This window comes from Oreochromis aureus, linkage group 10 (genome assembly GCF_013358895.1).
Source record: "Oreochromis aureus strain Israel breed Guangdong linkage group 10, ZZ_aureus, whole genome shotgun sequence".
NCBI classification, from domain to species: domain Eukaryota; kingdom Metazoa; phylum Chordata; class Actinopteri; order Cichliformes; family Cichlidae; genus Oreochromis; species Oreochromis aureus.
The window spans coordinates 18,561,924-18,582,988 of NC_052951.1; the positions used below are offsets into that span (position 1 = coordinate 18,561,924).

Consider the following 21,065-nt stretch of genomic DNA (forward strand, 5'->3'; position numbering starts at 1 on the left):
GAGATGTGGGTCCCATTGCAGTTGCCTCACTTTCATCCTCCAGCCATTTTTATTCTCTTTTATTTGGACCCCAGTTTTCAGTCCCGGCATTTTAATTCTGCTCCACACACTGTTCTACTTCCAGCGAGCGTATTCCCCCATCTGTCCCTCCTCCCTCTGCACTCCAGTCATCTCTAAAAAGTCATCTCCTCCCACCTTCCAGTGTCCCAGTGGGGGGAGCCAGAGAAAGAGAGAGGCAAAATGAGAGGGAGAGGGAAAAAAAATGAGATTGGGGGGGGCAGAAAAGATCGACACTTGATTGGGTCGGAGAAACTCCCCGGTGTCAGAAATTCACCTGCAAAAGCTCCCAGCTTCCCCCGCTTTTCTCATCTGTATTCATGGTCTTTCCTGCTCCTGTTCTCTCCTTTCCTCCTGCATCATGCCTCCTCACCTCTCTCCCTCTTTCTCTTGTCTGCCTCCCTCACAACCTCCCTGCCTCCCTCTCTTTTTCTGTCCTTCCATGTCTCTTGTCATCCTGCATTGCTCCACCTGCACCGTGGTGCAGCACCGACAATCAGAACTCTGCACGCATACACATACACGACGGGCACGCAGGCACCCACACTTACAGACTCATACACACACACACACACACACACACACACACACACAGGGAGACACACACCCACCACTTCCGGCAGCCCCCACCCTCTCTCACATCTTTCCACTGCAGACACGAAACACTCTACAACCCCTGGTGTGCCAGCGCTTCATCAAGAGACATTGCCAGCATTACATCACAAATGTATTCTGCATTTACACACCATTCGATACCACATATGAATCATTGTAATGAAAAATGAAAAATATAGACTCATTGACAAGAGTAAGAGGATAATAAGATCAAATTACTGATCGATTAGAAATATGCCTTATTAATAAAAGCATTCAGTCCAACCATTTTACTAGTTGCCAATCAAATCCAGGCTACACCATGGACATGTTGGCAGTCAGTCACAGGGCTAACACACAGAGAGGAAACCACATACTCTCATATTCATGCCTTCAGCCAATTTGGAATCACACTTACACCTAACAAGCATGTCATTGGAGTGTGGAAGAGAGAAGGCCAGCCGACCTGAAGGTTTGAGCCCCCTCGCTGTGAGGCAACAGTGCACCACCTTGTCGTGATCAGCACAAAGAAAATAAGACAGCGCCATTACAGTGTAGGAAAATCCTTTTGCTAATAGAAAACCACAATGTAAATCTGAAAAATGAAGTGTGTGCAGATCACTGTTTAAAAAAAAATGTTTCTTAGATTTTCTCAAACAGCCGAATGATTGCTTTTGGATTTGGGTTTAAACTTAAGTGGCTATTTGACAGAAGTAACTTCTTTTAGTTTGACACATATAAGAGGCCACATTCCTGATTTCTAAGCCAAAAAGGTGAGCCAGACACCTTGGATGAATAATTTAGTGAAATTAGGGAGGAATAGTTACAGAAAATAAAGTTTAGTTTGGCTCTGGATTTAAAAAAAATATGTGTGGGAGACTCTACGAAGGACAAGAGACTCTGGCCCTTTAATTTGGTGTTGCTAGGGAAATGAAGCTGTTTACTCTAGTATCAACCACACAGATGATCTCTGCTTAAACTGTACACATACTACCTCATATGCAGATGACTGCTCCCCCCACACACACATGACTGCCCGTGCACACAGAGCCCCGAATCTTGCTGTATATTTGCTTTGGCTCGTCCACATTACGCCTCCCCTTCACATTTCCCCATCATGCAGCTTGCAAGTTCACATGGAAGCTATCAGTAGAAGGTGTGAGAGGGAAGAGAGTGCACTACATTCATATAAATTACTACAAAGTAGTTAGGGGAAAGTTTGTTGGGCCAATCAGAAGTATTGGACGAAAGGACAGTTGGGTAAAAAAAAAAAGAAAAAGGAAATAGATAATCAACCCTGACACCTAGTGGTCATATATGAAAGTCCTGTGCTGCCATGTATGTTTGACGCTACCTACGATCTATATGTCTGTTAAAAATAAAAAAAAAAAAAAAAATAAAAACACAAAAAAAAACTCTTTATATAACTTGTTGACCTTTTCGTCCCTTCCACACAGGCCTCATATGTAGGTCAAAGCCTACGTAAAATTTACATCAGAATGACTCCTATAAAAATGTGACAGGCGCTATCTATCTATCTATCTATCTATCTATCTATCATATAATAAAAGGATTTTCGCTATAAAAGGCACATCTTATATGGTTTATGTATAAATATATGGTATATTTATACATAAACCATAGGTATATGTTACATTATATTTTAAAGCAAGTAACCACAAATTAATGGTGTAAATGTGTTTATGTCATGTATCAAATATGTTTTTATGCAGATTGTTGGTAAGTAACTGAAGTTAGTACAGTAATGAAACTACCTGACTGATTTGTAAAAAATTTAGAACCACAAATTATGTAAAAAAAAACAAAAAACAAGTATACATTTATATGTATATATGCGTGTGTGTGTGTGTGTGTGTGTGTGTGTGTGTGTGCATACTTCTGCTGCAATACAGCCTGTAAATTTAAAGACACAGTAGATTTAAAGGCTAAAAAACCCCCCAAATGAACAAAGTTCATCCTCCATTAAAAATATTCAAAATTTTGTTATTCATTTCATTGCAGGATTAAAAATATGCACGGGTTGATGTCACTGTGAAGGAACCGTACTGCTGGCTGCAACGTCACCCGGTTAAGATATTTGAACCAGCGGGGCCACCGTATTTGTTGTGTTTGTTAGAGTGAAAGCAAAGATGGCGGCGGAACTGGATAGAGTGCGAATCTCAGCTGCGGAACTCCGAGCTGAAGCGTCGAATTCAGTCAGCGTTACTGAGTGTCAGAAAGGTGAGAAGAAGTTAATCGGATACATGTGAAGAACAAATTGCTAAAAGAGTCTTGAAATTCAAGCGAAAAAGTATCCCAAGTTATCTGAAAGTGACCGACGGGAGTTACCAAGTTTGGATCTAGCTAATGTTGTTAGCTAGCTAGCCGTGTGCCTGTCCACTCCATAGTCCCGCGCTGCCTGTTTTAAACGCCCCCCTCTACAAAACGCTCGTCATAGTCTTGTCACGATTTAGTATTTCTACTTTAAACATTTAATCAGCTCTTTCTTACGCGTAATGTCTGCATTTAAAGTACACTACGCGTTTTTTTTTTTAAATTTTTAAACGAGAATGCTAGACTCCCGTTGTGGTTAAGTTAAACGTTAGTTAACGTTACTCTTCTAATCGTTAACTTTAAACTTGCACGTTGCAGCTATTAAGAAAGACGTCAAAAGGGTGATGCGGGTTTCTTAGTTTGTGGGAAGTTTTGTGGATTTATCTGTACCTGGTCATTTCCGCTCATTCCAGCAAGGCGGTTTCTGTTTGATAAACGCTATGAGCAGGTGGCTGTGTGTGAAACTTACATGATCACCATGATATCGGCCGACATCAGCCTGTTAGCAAGAAGACAGCATTTACTTTATTTTGTGCCGTTTAAATGTTGAAAATCTAAGCGACGTTTAATTATTTTTGACATAATAAAAGTGTAGTTAATTCCCGAGGAAAAAGCACGTACAGTATGCAGAAAAACAAAATAGACATCCATCTATTTGTTTCCGCTTATCAAGTTCAGTGTTGCGGTTGGGCTGGAGCCCATCTTGGCTGTCACAGGGCGAGAGACGGGGTACACTCTTGACAGGTCGCTACTCTATCAATAACTATAAATAAACTAACAAAAAAGTGGATAAATTGTTTCTTAAATGTTTTATCTGCGCAGAATTTAACAAGTGGTGCATCACTAAACAAACAGACAAACAAAAAAAGAAACCTCAAAACTAAACGTATCAGTGCTTTTACAATATGTTGATAGAAAAAAACCCTTTAACTGATAATGGTTTCCTGTTAAAAGTGAAATATTAACTAGAACAGGCAGGAATAGAGAGAGTTTGAGGTCAGTTTATGGTTATAGAGCTAGTGGGAGAAGTTTGCATTAAAGGCTTCTTGGTAAAAAGGTTTGTTTCGTTTTCAGTGGAAATTTAGTTAGTTTTAGGATAACATATATCCTCTCTGAAACAAGCTGGTCAGCGACCATGTGGCAGCCGTTGTTTGTGGGGGGAGAAGTGTATTCCTGAGTGGTTGCTGGAAGTGGCTTGAAATTAGTCATGAAAATGTATAAGATGCTTCACGAAAGAACTCCTGGGGATTGCTTTATTTGCTTGCAGTTTGCTGCGGTCACCAGTAGTTTGCATTGAAAATGCCAGCTTGTCTGCAAACACAAAGTATTCACCAAGCAGTAGGGACAAAATAAAGTAAAACTTGTGTCTTAACTCTGCAACCAGTATTTTTCAAAAGGTGAAAATAAAACTTTGAGACAAGCTAATGGCAGTGTGCTAGATACCTGAGCAGCCACAGTGAGGTTTTTGGTCCAGCAGCTTCCAGGATCCTGTTTGAAAACCAGTCAGGAAAATACGACTGGAGGTTGCCAGTTGGTCGCTGATCAGTCTTTTGGCCTGGGTAACTGATGCCTCAAGTGAGTTGGTATACAGGATGTAGAAAAGAAGTTTGCATGCTTTAAAACAATTAACATGGCCAATATAAGCAAGCTCTAAAAACCACCATATTTCAGGATGGAGAGTTGCTAAATGATAGTAAGAGGATGATGGGACTAACATGGCCAACTGCACTTGATTTAATAGTCCTTGGATCAGCCTGTAAGTTAAACTTTGTGGTTAAAAATTAGCTGACAAAGAAACTTGTAAAAGTTCATATCGGAGTTGATGTATCTGATAACAAGTAGTACTTTGCATACTGGGCGGACTGGACTAAAAAACCAGAGAGACCTTCCTCACGTTTATGGTGTACTGACCCATTAGTTTGGCATCTTTTATAATGTCACACACTACATTAGCTCTGGGTTTGGTAGGACTTAAATGCTTCTTTGGATTGTTACCATTACAGTGGATTACAGTCCATTAAATATAAACTTAATTTGTTCTTTCTGCAGAGGAACAACAGGAGCATCACATACACAAGCAGCACAGAAGGCGTGAAGGAAAGCGTCCTGATCTGCAACGCTACCAGCCAGTTCCTGGACATGGACGACGTCACCATGACAGTGAGGGAGAAACTGGTCAAAGTGAGCCCCTAGCTGCTGAATCACATGAGCATGATCAGCCATCCCAGAGTGAAAAAAAGGCTGAGTCTGGGGAGACACCTTTGGAGAGACAAGGGTGGACAGACAGTGGGACAGGTACCAATAAAAGGGATGAAGACAGGATGAGAGGCGATGGTGGTAACAGTCAGAACTGCAGAAAAGGGAGACATGCGCAGAATAAATCAGATGCAAATGATGAAAAATTGCTTGTTGAAAAGGAAAATGAACATCAAGAACCTGTAGGAGCAGCTAAGCCAGCAAAGAAAACCCGAAAACCAGACAGAGAATTTTATCAACCTGGGAGTAGAAGAAACATTCAAGGGAAGGACAGTGGGGCTGGAAGAGAACAGGATAAGCCTCCTCCTAGAAAGCAAGAGCGAAAACCCGAGCCAGAATCTCAGCAAAGTACAAGGGAAAGTGGATTGGACACAAAAACCTCTATACAGAAGCAGGGTGGAAAAGATAAAGGAGGAAAAGGCACACAAGAGAGTGCAAAGGTGTCTACTTCCAGTGAGGCAAGTAGAAAGCAAGGAAGCCAAGACGTGGAAACGCCTGAAATACCCGTCGATGCTTCAGTGGAGAAAATTACTAGCAAAGTTGAAAATCTCAACATACAAGAAAAGGATAAAGTTGAATGTACAAGTCAAGATGCTGGAGATCTAAGTTGCAAGGGAAGGGAACCAACTGACAAGAAAAGGCGAGGTCAAGGGTCAGGAACCAAAGATGAGGAAGAAAAGTCAGAGAAGAAGAGAGAAAGGGGAAACCGAAGGAGGAGAGGCGTGGAAAAGACTCAGGACTCCAGAAAAGAAGATGAAGCAGGTGATCAGGGTAAGAATAATCAAAGGAATACTGAAAGGGAAAAAGACAAGAGAGCTGTAGAAGCAGACATCGAGAAAATGGATAAAGCAAAGCAAACACACCAAAGTAAAGGAAGAGAGAACCGCAGAGAAAACCGAAGTGGTGAAACCAACAACAGCAGATCCAGAGATGCTGAGAGAGATGCCAAGACAGAAAAAAACGTAAACAGAAATCGATCCAATGCAAATGTCGCAACACCAACCTCAAAACGCTATTCCAAATCAGATATTCGGCGCTCACGTAATCGAACTTACAGCAGTAGCTCAGCGAGCAGTGTGACCAGCCTAGATTATCCTGGACTAGGAAAGGATGTGGAGAGTACAAAGTGGTCACATTCTAGAGACAACAATAAAAAGGGGACTATTGTTGGTGGAGAAAGACAAAGGCAACATTTAAAAAGTTGGACAACAAATGAGGAATCCTCTACAGAATCACTGGAAGGAAGTGAGATGAGTGACAGAGCAGATGATAGGAGGAGGAAGAGAAGAGGTGGTGAGGGCCAGTTAAGTAGAGAGAGACAGAGAGGTGAACGAAACAGACCAAAGGGAAACAAAGGTGGAGGTCGGGGAATCCTCAGGGTCTCTCTGGAAAAACAGTCGGACACCTCGTCACATAGTGGAGATGCACAACATCGCAAGGAAGGCCCCGTTCCTCGTGGCCGAGGAGGGGGCATCCTGGTACTTCCAGCCCGTACAGATATCTCTAATTCACCTGAAGTGGGGCAAAGACTTCTTTTTGGTGGAAGTAGAGGTGGGGCAGCTGGCAGGAGTAGAGGAGGTCGAGGAGGAGGAGCAAGGCGACTCTGGGATCCAAATAACCCAGACCAAAAACCTGCTCTTACCAGCAATCGGTCCTCACAGCATTCATCTCTTCAGCAGTCTGTATATCTTCAGACAGGTACAGGATATGGACAGCTTCATTTTCTGGACACAGATGATGAGGTAGCAGGGAGCCCTCCAGTCACGCAGGGTGAGCGCTTTCGATCCCAGCAGGCTTCTGCCATGGCCTACTACAAATTCCAAAACTCGGATAACCCATATTGCTACCCTGTGCCCACCAGCGGCCCACATAATCCTAACACCAACCAGCGCTATCCATTTCCTTATCATATGGGACCCTACCAAATGGCTCACACTAATAGCATGTATCCAAGCCCTGGTGTGGGTCAGTTCTGCAGTAATTACAGGGGATCAGGTTATTCCCTCCCAGGTGCAGGAGGCAGTGTAACATTTGAAGAGGCAGAGCAACACACCAGAGGGGAGCTGGGAAGACTGCTGAGGGCTGCAGATGCACAGGAGCTTCAGCTCAGTAATCTGCTCTCCCGGGATAGAGTGAGTGCTGATGGACTGGATCGCATGGCCCAGCTCAGGTGAGCATTCAGGGACAAAGCTAGACATTTTTCTGTGTTTGTGTTTTTGTGGTTTGTTGTCCTAATGCCGGTTTTTTGTCTCGGTGACAAGTGAGCCAATAATCTAGTTGAAAAAGCATTATCATGTTGTTTCCTCCCATTTTAAAGAGTGGACCTTCTGGGGATATATGAGCAGGTCATCCTGACAGACATCGAGTTCTCAGACTCCCAGAACGTGGATCAGGCTTTGTGGAAGAATGTCTTTTACCAGGTCATAGAGCGCTTCCGGCAGCTACTCAAAGAGCCCACCTATGACAATGCCCCTCATATCAGAAACAAGCTCCTTACACTGCTTGATGAGGTAAGGAACGTGGAGGAAATTTAGATAGGAAAAGGTTTTCCAAGAAACATATCTAACAATCACTTGGGCACTTTTCTGCCTGTATGGTTTAGATTATGGGTTCATTCAAACCCCCAAATTAGTCTGTGTATCACTAGATGACACACATTGTATTTGTTGCCTAAATCAGGGACAAATTTGTTTCCAAATCCATTTTAGAGAAGTAATTCATGTACTTTTAACAGAGAAGAATAAATTAATAATAAATAATAAATCTTGTTAAACTTTAACTTCCTTTGCAGGAATAGGACCCTTGGGTAGGGAGTTGAGTTTGATTTCATAATTAAGGGGGAAAGTCCTTCTAATATTTATAATTTTTTTCTATTCTTTGTGTTTTACAGGGCGAATTATTCTTTGACGCGCTACTTCAGAAGCTTCAGACAGTATACCAATTTAAGTTAGAGGATTATATGGATGGCATGGCTATCAGGGCTCGTCCATTGCGCAAAACGGTAGGGAACCATTCCTTTTAGCTTTTTGTTTCTGTAACATGTTCAAAGTTGTACTGAATACTAAATGTTCAAAATGTAGTGAATGAGTTTCCATTGTACATGGAAAAAAATCCAGTAAGCAGCTTTGAAAAGTCACCCGATTTCCATGTTACAACGCTTACTGCGACAATTTCTTAATTTTTTTTATGTAGTGAATACATTTTTTTCAGGTGAAGTATGCACTCATTAGTGCTCAGCGCTGTATGATTTGTCAGGGTGACATAGCACGTTATCGGGAGCAAGCCAGTGACTCTGCCAACTATGGCAAGGCTCGCAGGTAGGCTTGAATTTGAGATTTCTCTTGGCATTGTAAAATTTCTGACAAACATTCAAGAGTGTGGGATGTGTCTTGATATTCAAATTTGAGTTTGAAACAGTGAGTAGACTGATATTTTAAAAATCTGACAACTCCTGAATTGACGAATGAGGAGTCAAAACTACCATTTCTTTTTCGTTTTTTAAGCAGTACAGACGTTTTATACCTGTTTTCATGCAGTGCAAATGGCTGAACATTTCCATTGTTTCTCCCAGATAAGCACACCTACAGTTCTGGACTGGTCACTATACTTTGAAACCTTGACTTCTTTAGATGTTTCAGTTATTATATGCTAAAGACATGATAACCTTTTACCCATGTTTCTCTTTATTGATGTGTCATGACTACTTGTTTACTTTTCCACAGCTGGTATCTGAAGGCCCAGCAGATTGCCCCCAAAAATGGACGCCCGTACAACCAGCTGGCTCTGCTGGCTGTTTATACAGTAAGTGATGCAGATCAAACTGTTAAGTGTTTAGAAACATCACTTTTTTGTTCTTATAGCTCCGTGCTTTGGCACATTCATTTTGAAGTGGTCCTAATCCTAACTAATTTATCCTACAGGAAAGTTTCAAGTTCAGATGCAACTCTTGTAGGTTGATGCAATATTGAAAGAACAGTGTGTGAGAGTTATTCCTTTTAGTACAATGTCCAAATTGTAATGGTTCAAAAGAATTAATGAAAGAAAGCCCCATTTATAACTGCATAGCAAGTCAAAAATGTTCTCTATGATGTAGGCCTTGATCTTTACTTGTCAAGGATCAAAGGAAAAAACTTAATGACTAAACGCTTAGAGGATTTATCCAATGTCCAACCCCCCAGTAAGTATCTGAAGCAGAAAGACAAGGTTTCAGTTTGCAAGGTAGAAAAAGAAACCAGTGGAGCTGTTTATATTAAACAAAAACATATAAGGTGGTTAGAGTTATAAAATCATACTGATGATGTAGATGTCTCAAAACCTCATGTATCAAATTTGATACATTTGGTGTTACATGCCTTCATATTCAACCAGCTGAATCTAAACTCACTGGAAGGCAGGCCTCTGTATTTGATAATTTCTGAAACCCTAAACTTTTGGCTACTTCTGTATCTCCCACAGAGTTCTCTCAGTCTTGATGCCCTTGGGTTGAAAATGAGACCTGCTGTAATGTAGTATTTCAAATTGTAAAGCACAGAACCTTAATAATGGAAAATGCATTGCTGTACTTAGGTTCAGGACTCCTAAGGGTAGAAATTTTAGAGTCTGAATTAAGTAACTGGATTTGGCTTTTAGTGACTGTACGTCTGTTTGCATGTCCCTGAAAATGGGAAAATTTAACTGTGTTTTGAACGTGTGTGTGTTACCTCTTCTTATTTATGTCTTCTCCATTTCTAACCTACAGAAGCGGAAGTTAGATGCTGTGTATTATTATATGCGTAGCTTGGCAGCTTCCAATCCCATTCTGACTGCAAAGGAGAGCCTGATGAGTCTTTTTGAGGAAGCCAAGCGTAAGGTCAGATACACGTTTCATGAACATTAACTTTTGTCAGATTTCTATAACAGAAAACACTTGAGATCACATCAAGTAAGATCTCAAGAGCTTAATTTGAGAAGAACTGTCTAGGCAGTAGGGATTCATGCATAATTATATTGCCAGTGCTTGCCACAGGGTGTTTTCTCACCCCGCCTAATAGACCCTACAATAAATTTGCTTATTAAATTGCTTTATGAGAAAAATGAGGACTTTAGGCACGGCAAGTGTTTTTTGTTGACAGACTGTTTTTATCTTTTTTGTAGGCAGAGCAGCTTGAGCAAAGGAGGAAGCAGGAGCATGAAGGGGGCTCCAGGGGTCCAGCAGTGAGAGGAAGAGGAAGAAGGGAGGAAGGAGCACGTGTGGAGATCTGGATTCGCCCCAGTGGACAGGCAGCAGCACCTTCCTCTCAGAGAGGAGGTAGTGAGTCCAGCAGAGATTCTGAACAAGATGGAGAGCTGGGCAGTCTCAGCGCTGCTGACGTAAGTCTCTGTGTCTATTCCTTAATATATATCAGCTCAAAGACCTCTGTTTTTCCTCCGCATACCTTTTTTTTTTTTATTTGCACAGCAGCCAGACTTTGGGTTCCTTGAAAAAAATAACACCGTGTCTGCAGAGATCTCCAATAAAGTTTTATTTGTAATCCGATGTAGTTTTTCCTCTAATTTATTTCCTCTCATACAGTCTATATGAATTTGTTTTGGTGCTCATTTATTCCCTATGTCATCATTTTTTCGTTTTCCCCCTAGGCTGTCATTCGGTCGACTCATATTTTCATTTCATTTTCATTTCCCTGCCTGCATTGAGTAATGTCTTTAACCCTCTTTACTGTTTTTATTTTTATTTACATTTTTTGCTCGCAGTGAAGCACCATTATTTATTAATTGAAATTGGTATTGACAGAATATTGCTATTTCATCATTTATCACAGTGCTAGCTGAGAGAGTACGGTAGATTAAACCAGGTCTATGAAAGCATATTATGAGCAGCTCATAAGTAGAAGAGCAGCAGCAGCTCCAGTACGGTCTTTGGCTGCAGGAACAGTATCGAGTAGCTGGACTTCAAGCACTTTTTTTCCCAAATTAATAAATCATTGGGTTCAGATAATTTATATTAGAGTTTATATATCGACTGTCATTTTTACAAGGGCAATTTATTAATTTATTTGCCCATGAGTAGGTTTGCTAATAATGATGGAGCTAATAGAAGCAGTCAATAGGAAAAAAAATAATAGCGCTGTTTTAACAGCACCCTCTTTCATTTGTGAACAATTGCACCCTCCTCAGAGTGCGCCCAAATGCAGTGATTCATTTACTCAAACTCATAACAGAAAGAAAGAAAGGCAGTAGCCTATGCTCAGAAAAAAACATTCAGATGGTGGACATGTACATGCTCATGCAAGTTAGTCGTGTTTGAGTCCTTTGCTCGCACTATATGTCTGCACAAGTGGCACACCGCTGTAGTTATATCCTTAGGTTTACCTCTGTCATCCGGTTTAAAGCCAAAGAAATCCCAAATTGGCGACTATATTTTTTTTGGCAATTAGTTTGTCCATGTTTGGACTTCTTCTGTGTTGTAAACGTGCAAATCAGTCCGTGCATGATTACATTGCTCCGCCCATCAAAAAGTCTGCGCATGCGCGAATATGTTCCCCATCATCGATTATTGGACTTACGATTGTCTGGTGTAAATCTTTTACATATCGCCCAACCCTAATGTATATGCAGTGGCACACAGAAAAGATAAGAAAGACACTATCTGTTTTTTCTACATTATTTACAGTGTAAAACCTGGGCTATTATGCTGACTCTGCCTAGTCAGCTGATGTAGGTACTGACAAACTCCCTGTAACTGCAAGGATGATGAAGCTCTGATTTCATTTACGATTTAATATTACACAGCGAAAAATATGCTGTTATAATTTATTGCACAACTACATTCCCGTATCATTTATATTATGATATATCGGCTGTAGCGTCAGAAGAAGCAGGAGCAGCAGCCTTTTTCTGTTCCAGTTTTATTTTCTTTTTTGGCCTCCTCCACACAATCAGTCCATTATTCGTCAGTGGACACTGTTGAGAGAGGCATATGTATCCTCTTTGCAGTCTCTTAGTCTCATTTTCTCCTAACCCTATTGTTCAAAATACCAAGCGCACTTAAATGTTGACGTCATTTCAAAATGTGCGTCGTCACTGGATGAAAACATGTTTTCTTGCAATGTGTTGCACTTGTGGATTAGTAGCTAAATAAAACTGTTGCATGAACATTAGTAATCCTTTCCCCCTTTTCTGTTTTGGCCTTGTCCTTTTTTTTTTTTTTTTTTTTTTTTTTCTACAGCTCAATAAGAGATTCATTCTGAGTTTCCTGCATGCTCATGGAAAGCTCTTCACTAAAGTGGGGTGAGTAATGTCTCATGTCTTTCAGCTCTCAAGTTCATGGACTGACTGTGTTTAAAAGGATGATGATGATGAAAAATAGCGTTGAGGCTAGCCAAAGAAAATTTGCTTGACTAAAATGTTGCCTAGGCTTTAACCAGAAGATCAATCTGCGTGTTTTGTAGATTAACTAAATTAATCAACAATATACTAGATTAACTAAATTGACTGCAGTGCACTAAGTGCACTCTACCTGCTGCCTCATTAACTTTAATTAGTTCTTAATAAACAAAAAGGTAGTTTTTGTAGCAAATTACATGATTTAACATTATTTCGTAATAATATGAAAACTGTATATTCAGATGATTTCTAAAAATAAAACTATATCAGCGGGTGAGCACTATTATGGAATAATGCTAATGGCTCTCTTGATCTGAGCAATAAATTGGATAATTCCCATTATGCTATAATGGTTTCTGTTTTGAGAACCAGGATGTAGCTGCTGCCTTTGGCAGAGGCTGAAACAGTCGGAGCTGTGTGTGCCATTATAAAGCAATTTTTACTGAAATACATCAGTTCACATGTTTTCACACTCAACGCCTCAGGTGTCTGCATAAAATAAAATTCTTTATTTAGATCAGATATTGAGAAATTCCTCTGTTATAGCAGCCAGAATGTCAAATACATAATATAAATACAATATAGTAAAGTGTCTACTAAATAAAATGTCTCAAATACAAGAAATCAAACACAAACGGAGTGTCTTGAAAGGCAAGCAGTCCAGATGTCGGATGACATTAAAGTGGGTCAGTATAACAGTGGAAAGAGTGGTCAATATAATAATGTGACTTGGTGTGTGGAGAATGTTGGGTGTTGTAACAGCACAGGGTTAAAATAAAGTATTAACGTGAGCAAGCAGATGTGGTACATCCTAATGTAGCCAAGTTTCTATTTCAACTGAATAGCTCTGTGAGCTTACAAAAGCATGTCGACTCAGAGACTACTACATACTGAAAACTGTATTTTTCTGTTTGCCTCTGTGCCAGTGACATATCGTTGGAAATGTGTGTCTTATCTGTATAGCATGGAAACGTTTCCTGGAGCGGCGACCCGTGTTCTGCAGGAATTCAGGACGTTGCTCCAACACGGTCCACACATGCTGGGAAGTACACACATGCTGCAGATCATCACCATTAATATGTTCGCCATACACAATGCCAACAGCAAAGGTAATATTGTGCACAACCTAATGATGATGATAATGATAATCATCATTTTCAAATGTCAAATTGTTTGTGGTGGTAACACTGGAGGTTTATTTGCAGTATTATCAGAAATGGCTGATAAAAATAGTTTTCATGAAGCTTTTAATATGGACTTTATTTGCTGTAAAATTTGACTCAGTGTATTAATATGTTGGCATGTTTGAACACGATTAAGTTTAGTGACCACTGCAGGCTGATTCTATTTAACATACTTTGATTCTAATCTTCTCACTTCAGGTCTTTTGTTATGCAATTGAGCATGGAGTTCTTTTCCAACTCAAATATGTGTAGACCCAAGCCGTGGTTTCATACAAGGCAGTAATAAACTACTGTTTGAAATTCTATCTGTCAGGTGAAGAAGGAGAAGTGCGATCTGTTTTACAAGAGCAGAGCACTGCCCTGGGCCTCGGTATGTTTGCACTGCTGGTGCAGCGCTGCACAGAACTTCTTCAAGAAATTCCTGCAGGTATGCACGCTTTACACATCAAGCTTTTAATCAACAGCATTTTTGATCAACACAGGACCCACTGCACCAGTGTAAGGGCTGTCACATGTGCTCAGGGTGAACCTGTGAAAAGCACAGGGTGCTAGTGGTGGATCTGCCAATTCTGGTATTCTGTGGCAAATGCCAATTGAACATCATAGTGCCAGGCAGTGAGCACAGGGCCTACTAGATGAAATCAGGACCTCAGGCCACCCCCGTGAAGTCTGTCTCTGACCAGAAAATCAGAAACTTTCACACTAGTGGCCTTCTTGAAGTAATTTTGTAGCTCTGGTAGTGCTCATCCTGTTCTTCCTTGCACAAAAGAGCAGACACTGGTCCTGCTGATGAGTTAAGGACCTTCCACAGCCCTGTCCAGCTCTCCTACAGTAACAGCCTGTCTACTAGAATTTCTTGAGACTGTGCTGGGAGACACCAAACCTGGGAAGGCTGCATAATGTAGTACCGCCTTGGAGAAGCTGGACTTAACTGTGCAATATCTGTAGGGTCCAGGCATTGCCTCATGCATCCAGCAGTGACGGTTACCAGCTAAATGCAAAACTGATGTAAAACAGTCAGAAAAGATGAGGAGGGAAACATGTCAGTCTCCACATGTAAAACCATTCCTGTTTTTGGGACTTGTCTCATTGTTGCCCCTTTAGTGCACTTGTTGTTAATTTCAAGACCACCAAAGCAGCTGAAACTGATTAACAACCCCCTCTCTTACTTAACTGACCAGATCAGTTACCTACTATAATATATCTGCTAATGCCTACTATAGAATTGGCAGGTAAAAGCATTCAAACTTATCTTTAGACAAAAAACAAGTTCAGTTATGCTGATAAATGCTTTTGGAAAACTCTAAATAAATCCTAAGCTTTTCTTTAACCTTCTGTGAATAGTGTAAAGAATAATTTAATGGAAAGACTGATTAATCATTACATAGTTTAAGACTGCAAAGTGAGATGTGGTTTGCTTTTGGTAGGACTTGGATTGCACCATTACACTTGATTGAAGATGCATCTTCATTTTTACAGCTGTGATAACATTTTGTAAATTTTATGTTTGGACTTTTTTCCACTTCTGAAATTGTCCATAGTGTTAATTTCAATTGTTTTTGTTTGTGTGATATTGAAGACTTCAGTTCAAAAACCTCTCTTTCAGAACCAGTCCCAATGACAGATGGAGAGGAGGAGGGTAAAGCGGAGGAGATGGAGGGTCTTGTGAGAGTCTCTGCCTTCCCACTAGACCTAAGAGAAATGCTGCCGAGCATCAAAGTCTGGTCTGACTGGATGCTGGGACACCCAGACCAGTGGAACCCACCACCATGCAGTATAGAGTGAGAACTTTAACCTGCAGTAAACTGTTTTGTTTTTTTTCTCCACCTGGTGGCACCAGAAACAAGTTGTAAACACATCACTTAGATGACCTAATAATACTTTCATACACCAGCAACAACAGAACATCGCCATCCAAGTCATGTTTCTGGCTACCAATCTAGTTACTTTTCACAGTGTGATAATGACCAGGTAGTATACTATGCCTATACCTGATGTACCTAATAAAGTGATCAGTGAGTGTGAGTTTTAGGACCACAAATAGTTACTGTTTCTTTAAATTTACTGTTTAATTTTTGAATTCAATTTTTATTTTTTCCCTTTCTCCTCCTTTCTTTAAAGTTGCAGCCCCAATGTCTGGCAGTGCCTGGCTGATCTGTGTAACTTGCTGGCACGCGTGGACCATGGCGAAGTACCCCTGTACAAAGTCGATAGTGAAGAAGGAGAGGGGGATGAGGAGCTTATGCTGCTTCAGTTGAAGGAAGACCGCCTGCTTGCTGGCTTTGTACCGTTGCTGGCTGCACCACAGGAGCCATGTTACACAGACGGACACACTGACATGGTTAGTGGAAAGGCGAGCTGTATTTCATTACATCATAACTTAAACGCTTAAGTTAAGTTCACTTATTGAATATTCCTCTGTTTAGTCTTCTGTCACCTACAGAGTGCCAGGCTTTGTATTCAAGCTCATCATCTGCTTCTCTGTCATGTGCATAAACCCCAAACTTCTTTCCTCAGGCTATAGCAGCAGATTGTAAGAGAGTTACTGTGCTGAAGTACTTTTTGGAGGCTTTGTGTGGACAGGAAGAGCCTTTGTTGGCTTTCAAGGGAGGCAAATATGTCTCTGTGGCAACTCCTCCTGCACCTAACCACTCAACAGATACAAGAAGCAGGCAGGATTCTCTAACAGAAAAAGAGGTGACTTTCTTCTCCTACGCATCCTCCAATAATCCTTCCACTTCTTCACTCTCTCCCTCTGGTCTTTTTCTTCTGAGAGCCTGATAGCCTTTCACGCTTTTACCTATATTAAATTTATGTAAACACTGGAGTTAAAATTTCCAGAGGCTGTTGAAACAGGAGGTAGAAAATGTCTCATTATCATCTGCATCTGTTTAACAGGGAGATGATGTCATACTCGAGGCAGTGTCTTCTCTCTCTGCATCAGAGGAAGAGGAAGTTGAGGAGCCCGGAGACAGCGAGAATGACATCAGACAGCTCAAGGCACGACGCCATGTCCTCGCCAATAAACTGGCACAGCAACAAAAGCGAAGGGACAAAATACAGGTAAAACAGGCTTTCACGTCCTAATATAGTAGAGTCTGAAGTTGTCGCAGAGTTGAATGTCATGTAAAATATAAATGTGTGTGTGTTCCAGGAGGTGCTGCAGACAGGCGGGCAGTTGGAGCTTGAAGTGAGGCCTCTCTTTCTGGTTCCAGATACAAATGGATTTATTGATCATTTGACAGGGCTGAAGAAACTCCTTCAGTGTGGAACATACATAATAGTTGTGCCACTCATCGGTAAGAATAACAAACACAGACAAAGAAAAGAGGAAATGAATAAAAGCAGGTGGAGGAGGATTAGCTTTTAGTTCAGTGGTGCATAAAAGATAAGGATCCCACATACATCAGTGTTTCCATGTAGAAATCCTATGTATGCTCATGACATGGTCTGTTTTCTCTCCGTCAGTGATTACAGAGTTGGATGGCTTGGCTAAAGGCCAGGACAGTTTTGGTGGAGGAGTGGAGTCAGGAGGGCGCAACTATAGTGCCAGTGCGGCCCATGTGAGGGCTGTGCAGGAGAAGGCTCGGATGGCGGTGGCTTTCTTAGAAAAAGGATTCGAAGCCAGAGAACAGTGCCTCAGAGCTCTAACGAGCAGAGGAAATCAACTGGAGTCTATTGCCTTCCGTAGTGAGGATATGTCTGGGCAACAGGTAGGAACCCAGATTAATTAAATACAAATTAAAGCCTGTTTCTTTAACTTAGAAGCAAAGGTTGGCTTCTTAAATCTACTGTTATTTGCTGACTGAATGGTCTCTTCCTTTTCAGGGTAACAATGATGATGTTATTCTGTCCTGCTGTCTTCACTACTGCAAAGACAAGGCTAAAGATTTCATGCCTCATCAGAGAAGTATGTAGCATTAACCTACCATTTGCTCCATGTGTGCATTCATATTTCTTCACATTCATGCAGATGCATTAAAAAGTATTTATTTCTTACTTCTCTCTGGCTTCCTGCTTCAAAAACAGATGGCACCGTGAGGCTCCAGAGAGAAGTGGTACTCCTCACAGATGACCGTAACCTCCGTGTCAAAGCTTTGACCCGTAACGTACCTGTGCGAGACATCCCTTCTTTCCTCAGCTGGGCCAAAGTGGGCTGAACCAGAGTAAGCCTAAATTCAAGGAACCTAACTGCTGAAGCCTGCTTGTCAGTCAGCCAAGAGAGAAGACACACTTGAGCGGAGGAAGATAACAGGGGACAGGAAATGATAAAGAAAGTAAAGAACCACTTCTTATGAAAAACAAGCAAATGTAGAGAGAGCAGAGTGGTTTCAATTAGCTTTTCCCCCTTGTGACAAAGTGTGTGTGTGTGTGTGTGTGTTAAGATCAGAGAGCTTCCCTGGAGAGAGGCAGGAAAGACTTAAGTCTCAGAAAGGCTGGAGTGGAAAGGAGGAAGGAGGGAAAAATGGAGTGAATTGATTTGTAGGTTGCCCTGTCCAGCCGCAAACCTCTGCTCCTATTTAGCGTATGCTCTGCAAGCAGTGTTAAAATTTGAATCTGATGATAGAATGAGCCAGAATGGGGGAAGAGTGTCTATGGTCATTTAATTGATTAAAGACAGCATCTCTGAAGGCCATAAATAGCACTGGTACCCCTCTCTGAGGGCCCAGGCTTAGATAAAGCTTCAGCCTCAACAGCAGAGCTAAGAATGGCAGGAGGAAATGGCCACAGCTGGGTGGTCTGTGTCAATACAGTCAAAAAAAAGCAGCTGATTGTAGGTGGGGGGGGGGGTTATCAGGAGCCTTCATGCAAACTCAGCATTTCCACAGAATCCCATGCAGATATGGCATTTCCTGCTAACCCAGGAAATGCTTGATGCCTGTTTGGTATCTTGGGTTATTCCTCCAGACTGACGCTAACATTGTTTTTTGTTTTGTTTTGTTTTAAAGTCAACAGCAACATCGGATATTGTTTGGTTTTCTGTTGTTTGTACTTTTTTTTTTTTTTTTTTTTTTTTTTTTATTGCTATTGTAAAATATGTTGTTCTTAAAAGCTGTTAGCTCCGATAATAAACATCTGCAAAGTTTTCCTAAAAAGAGCTGCTAATTAAGCAACTCCAGTTTTAATTTAAGTCAGGGTGAAAATGGATGGAAGTATTCTGAGAGCATCATTTTATTGATCAAACATCAGCACCGACTCGAGTAGTCGAAGACAAATTAGACACTATTCTGAAATGCACATAAATCTGTATGATGGAATTTGTGCTAATACAAATATAATGGGAAGGGCTTTGATAATGATGTCTTTGTTTCCCTGGCACAAAAGGGGAGTAAATAAAAACTCAGACTTCAGTAACCATCACCCTTTTTGCCAAATTGTCATTTTCGTTGCTTTGAAGGGTGGATTTGTTTGTTCTGTGTTAGGTTTTCAGTTCTAGAAAATAGGATTTCATTTAAGTGGCATTTGGCCCATATATGGCTTTAAACAATAAGAAACCCAGCATTACAAACGCTCGCTGACCCGGCCCATTGTGTGTCATGCTCTGGTCCTTTGCAAAGACTTTGCAGAATTTTTATTATCAAGTATAGACTTGTGAATTTATTTGTGCTATTTTCTTCAAACCACTGCAGCAGCTTACAATTTCAGTAGCTTTCCTCTCATTACATTATTTGTATAGTTAGTGTTCTTATTTTCAGTGTGACTTTGCCTTCCAGTTTGCAACCACGCTTTTCTAGTAGCTGAAATACATAAACATAGGTTTCAAAATTACCGTGAAAATCAAGCAGCAGACATTTAACAAAAAAAAAACTGGTATTGTGCTTTTTGTTGCTATACGTAGCTTTAAAAGACAGTCTGGATGCTTTAGATTTGTATTTGTGTCACAGTATATGTCAGAAACTACACTTATTCGTCATTCACTCATCCCAGTTCAAATCTTTGGATTTAAAATGTTATTGCACTTCTTTCCGTCTTCCATCGCTCATTGACGTTTATGTATTTGTATGAGCTGTATGCCAGGTTTACTCGTCTTTTTCAGACCCTCTGTTTTGGCGTTGCTGTAGTATTAAGTGCAGCCTGTTGTGTTAAGTGGGCGCTGCTGTGTTTTAGTGTTGGAGCAAATGTAGTGCTGTAAGCAGCTTAACTCAAATTACTTTTTCCCTTCATCCATCATTAAAAATGTTTTAAAGGCTTTGTTTTCACCTCATTGGCGTGCAGATTCTACCAGGATGTAGAATATGTTTTTCTTGGCCTGTCATGACCAGACAAGGTAACATCCTCCTAGCAATGACTAACAGTGCCTCCATTGTTCAAATCTGCTAGTATATGCACAATGCCAGGACCCTGAAACTGAACAAACAAAGCAGATCATTGATTTTTTTTTTTTTTTCTTCATACATGAGATTCGAAGAATGTCTGTATTTAGAGGTCTTTGTCCTCATTTAAAGCCAGCTATGGAATACCAAAAGCTTCACATGTATGCCCTCGTGTGGTAGCCGAAGATTACACAGGTGGGAGTGATGGAACAACAACCGTTATGTATATAAGACCTGTGGGTGTGTTGATACATTTTTGCTTTTAAAAAGAAAATTGGCAAACTGATGAGTCAGGTAAATCAGTTATTATAAACAACATAAATTGGAAATCTCTAGGAGGGGAAAAAAGATGTAATGTCCCTAATCCTTAGACACCCCCAGAAGACAGTCTACATAGTTCTAGGCTTAATGTGGTATAAGTTTAAATTTGTGGTGTAAATGGAAATTCAGCTACTGCACTTTTAAGTAGCAACAGTGTAAGATGAGTGCCCGAGGGGGGGTGCTTCCTGGTAGTCACTGCCACATGACCGCAAGCATCTGTTTGTGCATGTATCTCCGGGAAACATGGATGCATCGTGCATCTCTACACAAGAACAAACACCTCAAATATGTTCAGTTCTAGTTTGAACAAACCCAAATGCCTCATTACACTCCGGGTGGTGGGTGAAGAGGGGGCTGGATTGGGTCTTGTAAAATATGGCCCTATATATTTATCTGCGCATCATGGGCTGCGAGTTCTGCAGCCTATCCATCTGTATCATTTGCTTCAGTGTACTTCTGCGCCTGGATACAGACCACACAGGCAGGACCTGATTCCCATCATCATGACAACAGGGATGCCAAGCAACCAATCATAGCCCTTCGAGTCCTGCTCTGGAAGCTGATTGGCTTCCCAGCCTGCAGCCTGTTGTGGAATGTCCATCTTTAACCTCTCTGCTGCCAAGCACAGCGCATATACATCCTA

At 41.0% G+C, this 21,065-nt stretch overlaps 1 protein-coding gene across 2 annotated transcripts; it reads left to right on the forward strand.

Annotated features, from left to right (window-relative positions):
• The first annotated feature begins 2,741 nt into the window (after positions 1-2,741).
• On the forward strand, positions 2,742-19,977 carry smg6 (SMG6 nonsense mediated mRNA decay factor). Of its 2 annotated transcripts, XM_039618355.1 has the most exons (19): positions 2,742-2,892; positions 5,035-7,411; positions 7,559-7,751; positions 8,132-8,242; positions 8,452-8,558; positions 8,964-9,042; positions 9,980-10,090; positions 10,375-10,590; positions 12,446-12,507; positions 13,567-13,712; positions 14,101-14,214; positions 15,394-15,568; positions 15,909-16,128; positions 16,305-16,484; positions 16,686-16,850; positions 16,942-17,086; positions 17,256-17,500; positions 17,616-17,697; positions 17,817-19,977. In XM_039618355.1, the coding sequence occupies exons 1-19, from the start codon at positions 2,802-2,804 to the stop codon at positions 17,945-17,947; spliced, it is 4,950 nt and encodes a 1,649-aa protein (XP_039474289.1). In that variant the 5' UTR covers positions 2,742-2,801; the 3' UTR covers positions 17,948-19,977. The 2 variants fall into 2 exon arrangements, with proteins under 2 accessions (XP_039474289.1, XP_039474290.1); XM_039618356.1 differs by lacking the exons at positions 2,742-2,892; positions 5,035-7,411; positions 8,452-8,558 and having other exon boundaries at positions 7,610-7,751.
• Positions 19,978-21,065: the final 1,088 nt, after the last annotated feature.

Bases quoted from the DNA above. Each gene is read 5' to 3' on its own strand.
- smg6 (XM_039618355.1), top strand. From the start codon at position 2,802: ATGGCGGCGGAACTGGATAGAGTGCGAATCTCAGCTGCGGAACTCCGA. The intron at 8,243-8,451 runs GTAGGGAACCAT...CATTTTTTTCAG, and splicing joins CTCGTCCATTGCGCAAAACG to GTGAAGTATGCACTCATTAG. The intron at 17,501-17,615 runs GTAGGAACCCAG...CTTCCTTTTCAG, and splicing joins AGGATATGTCTGGGCAACAG to GGTAACAATGATGATGTTAT.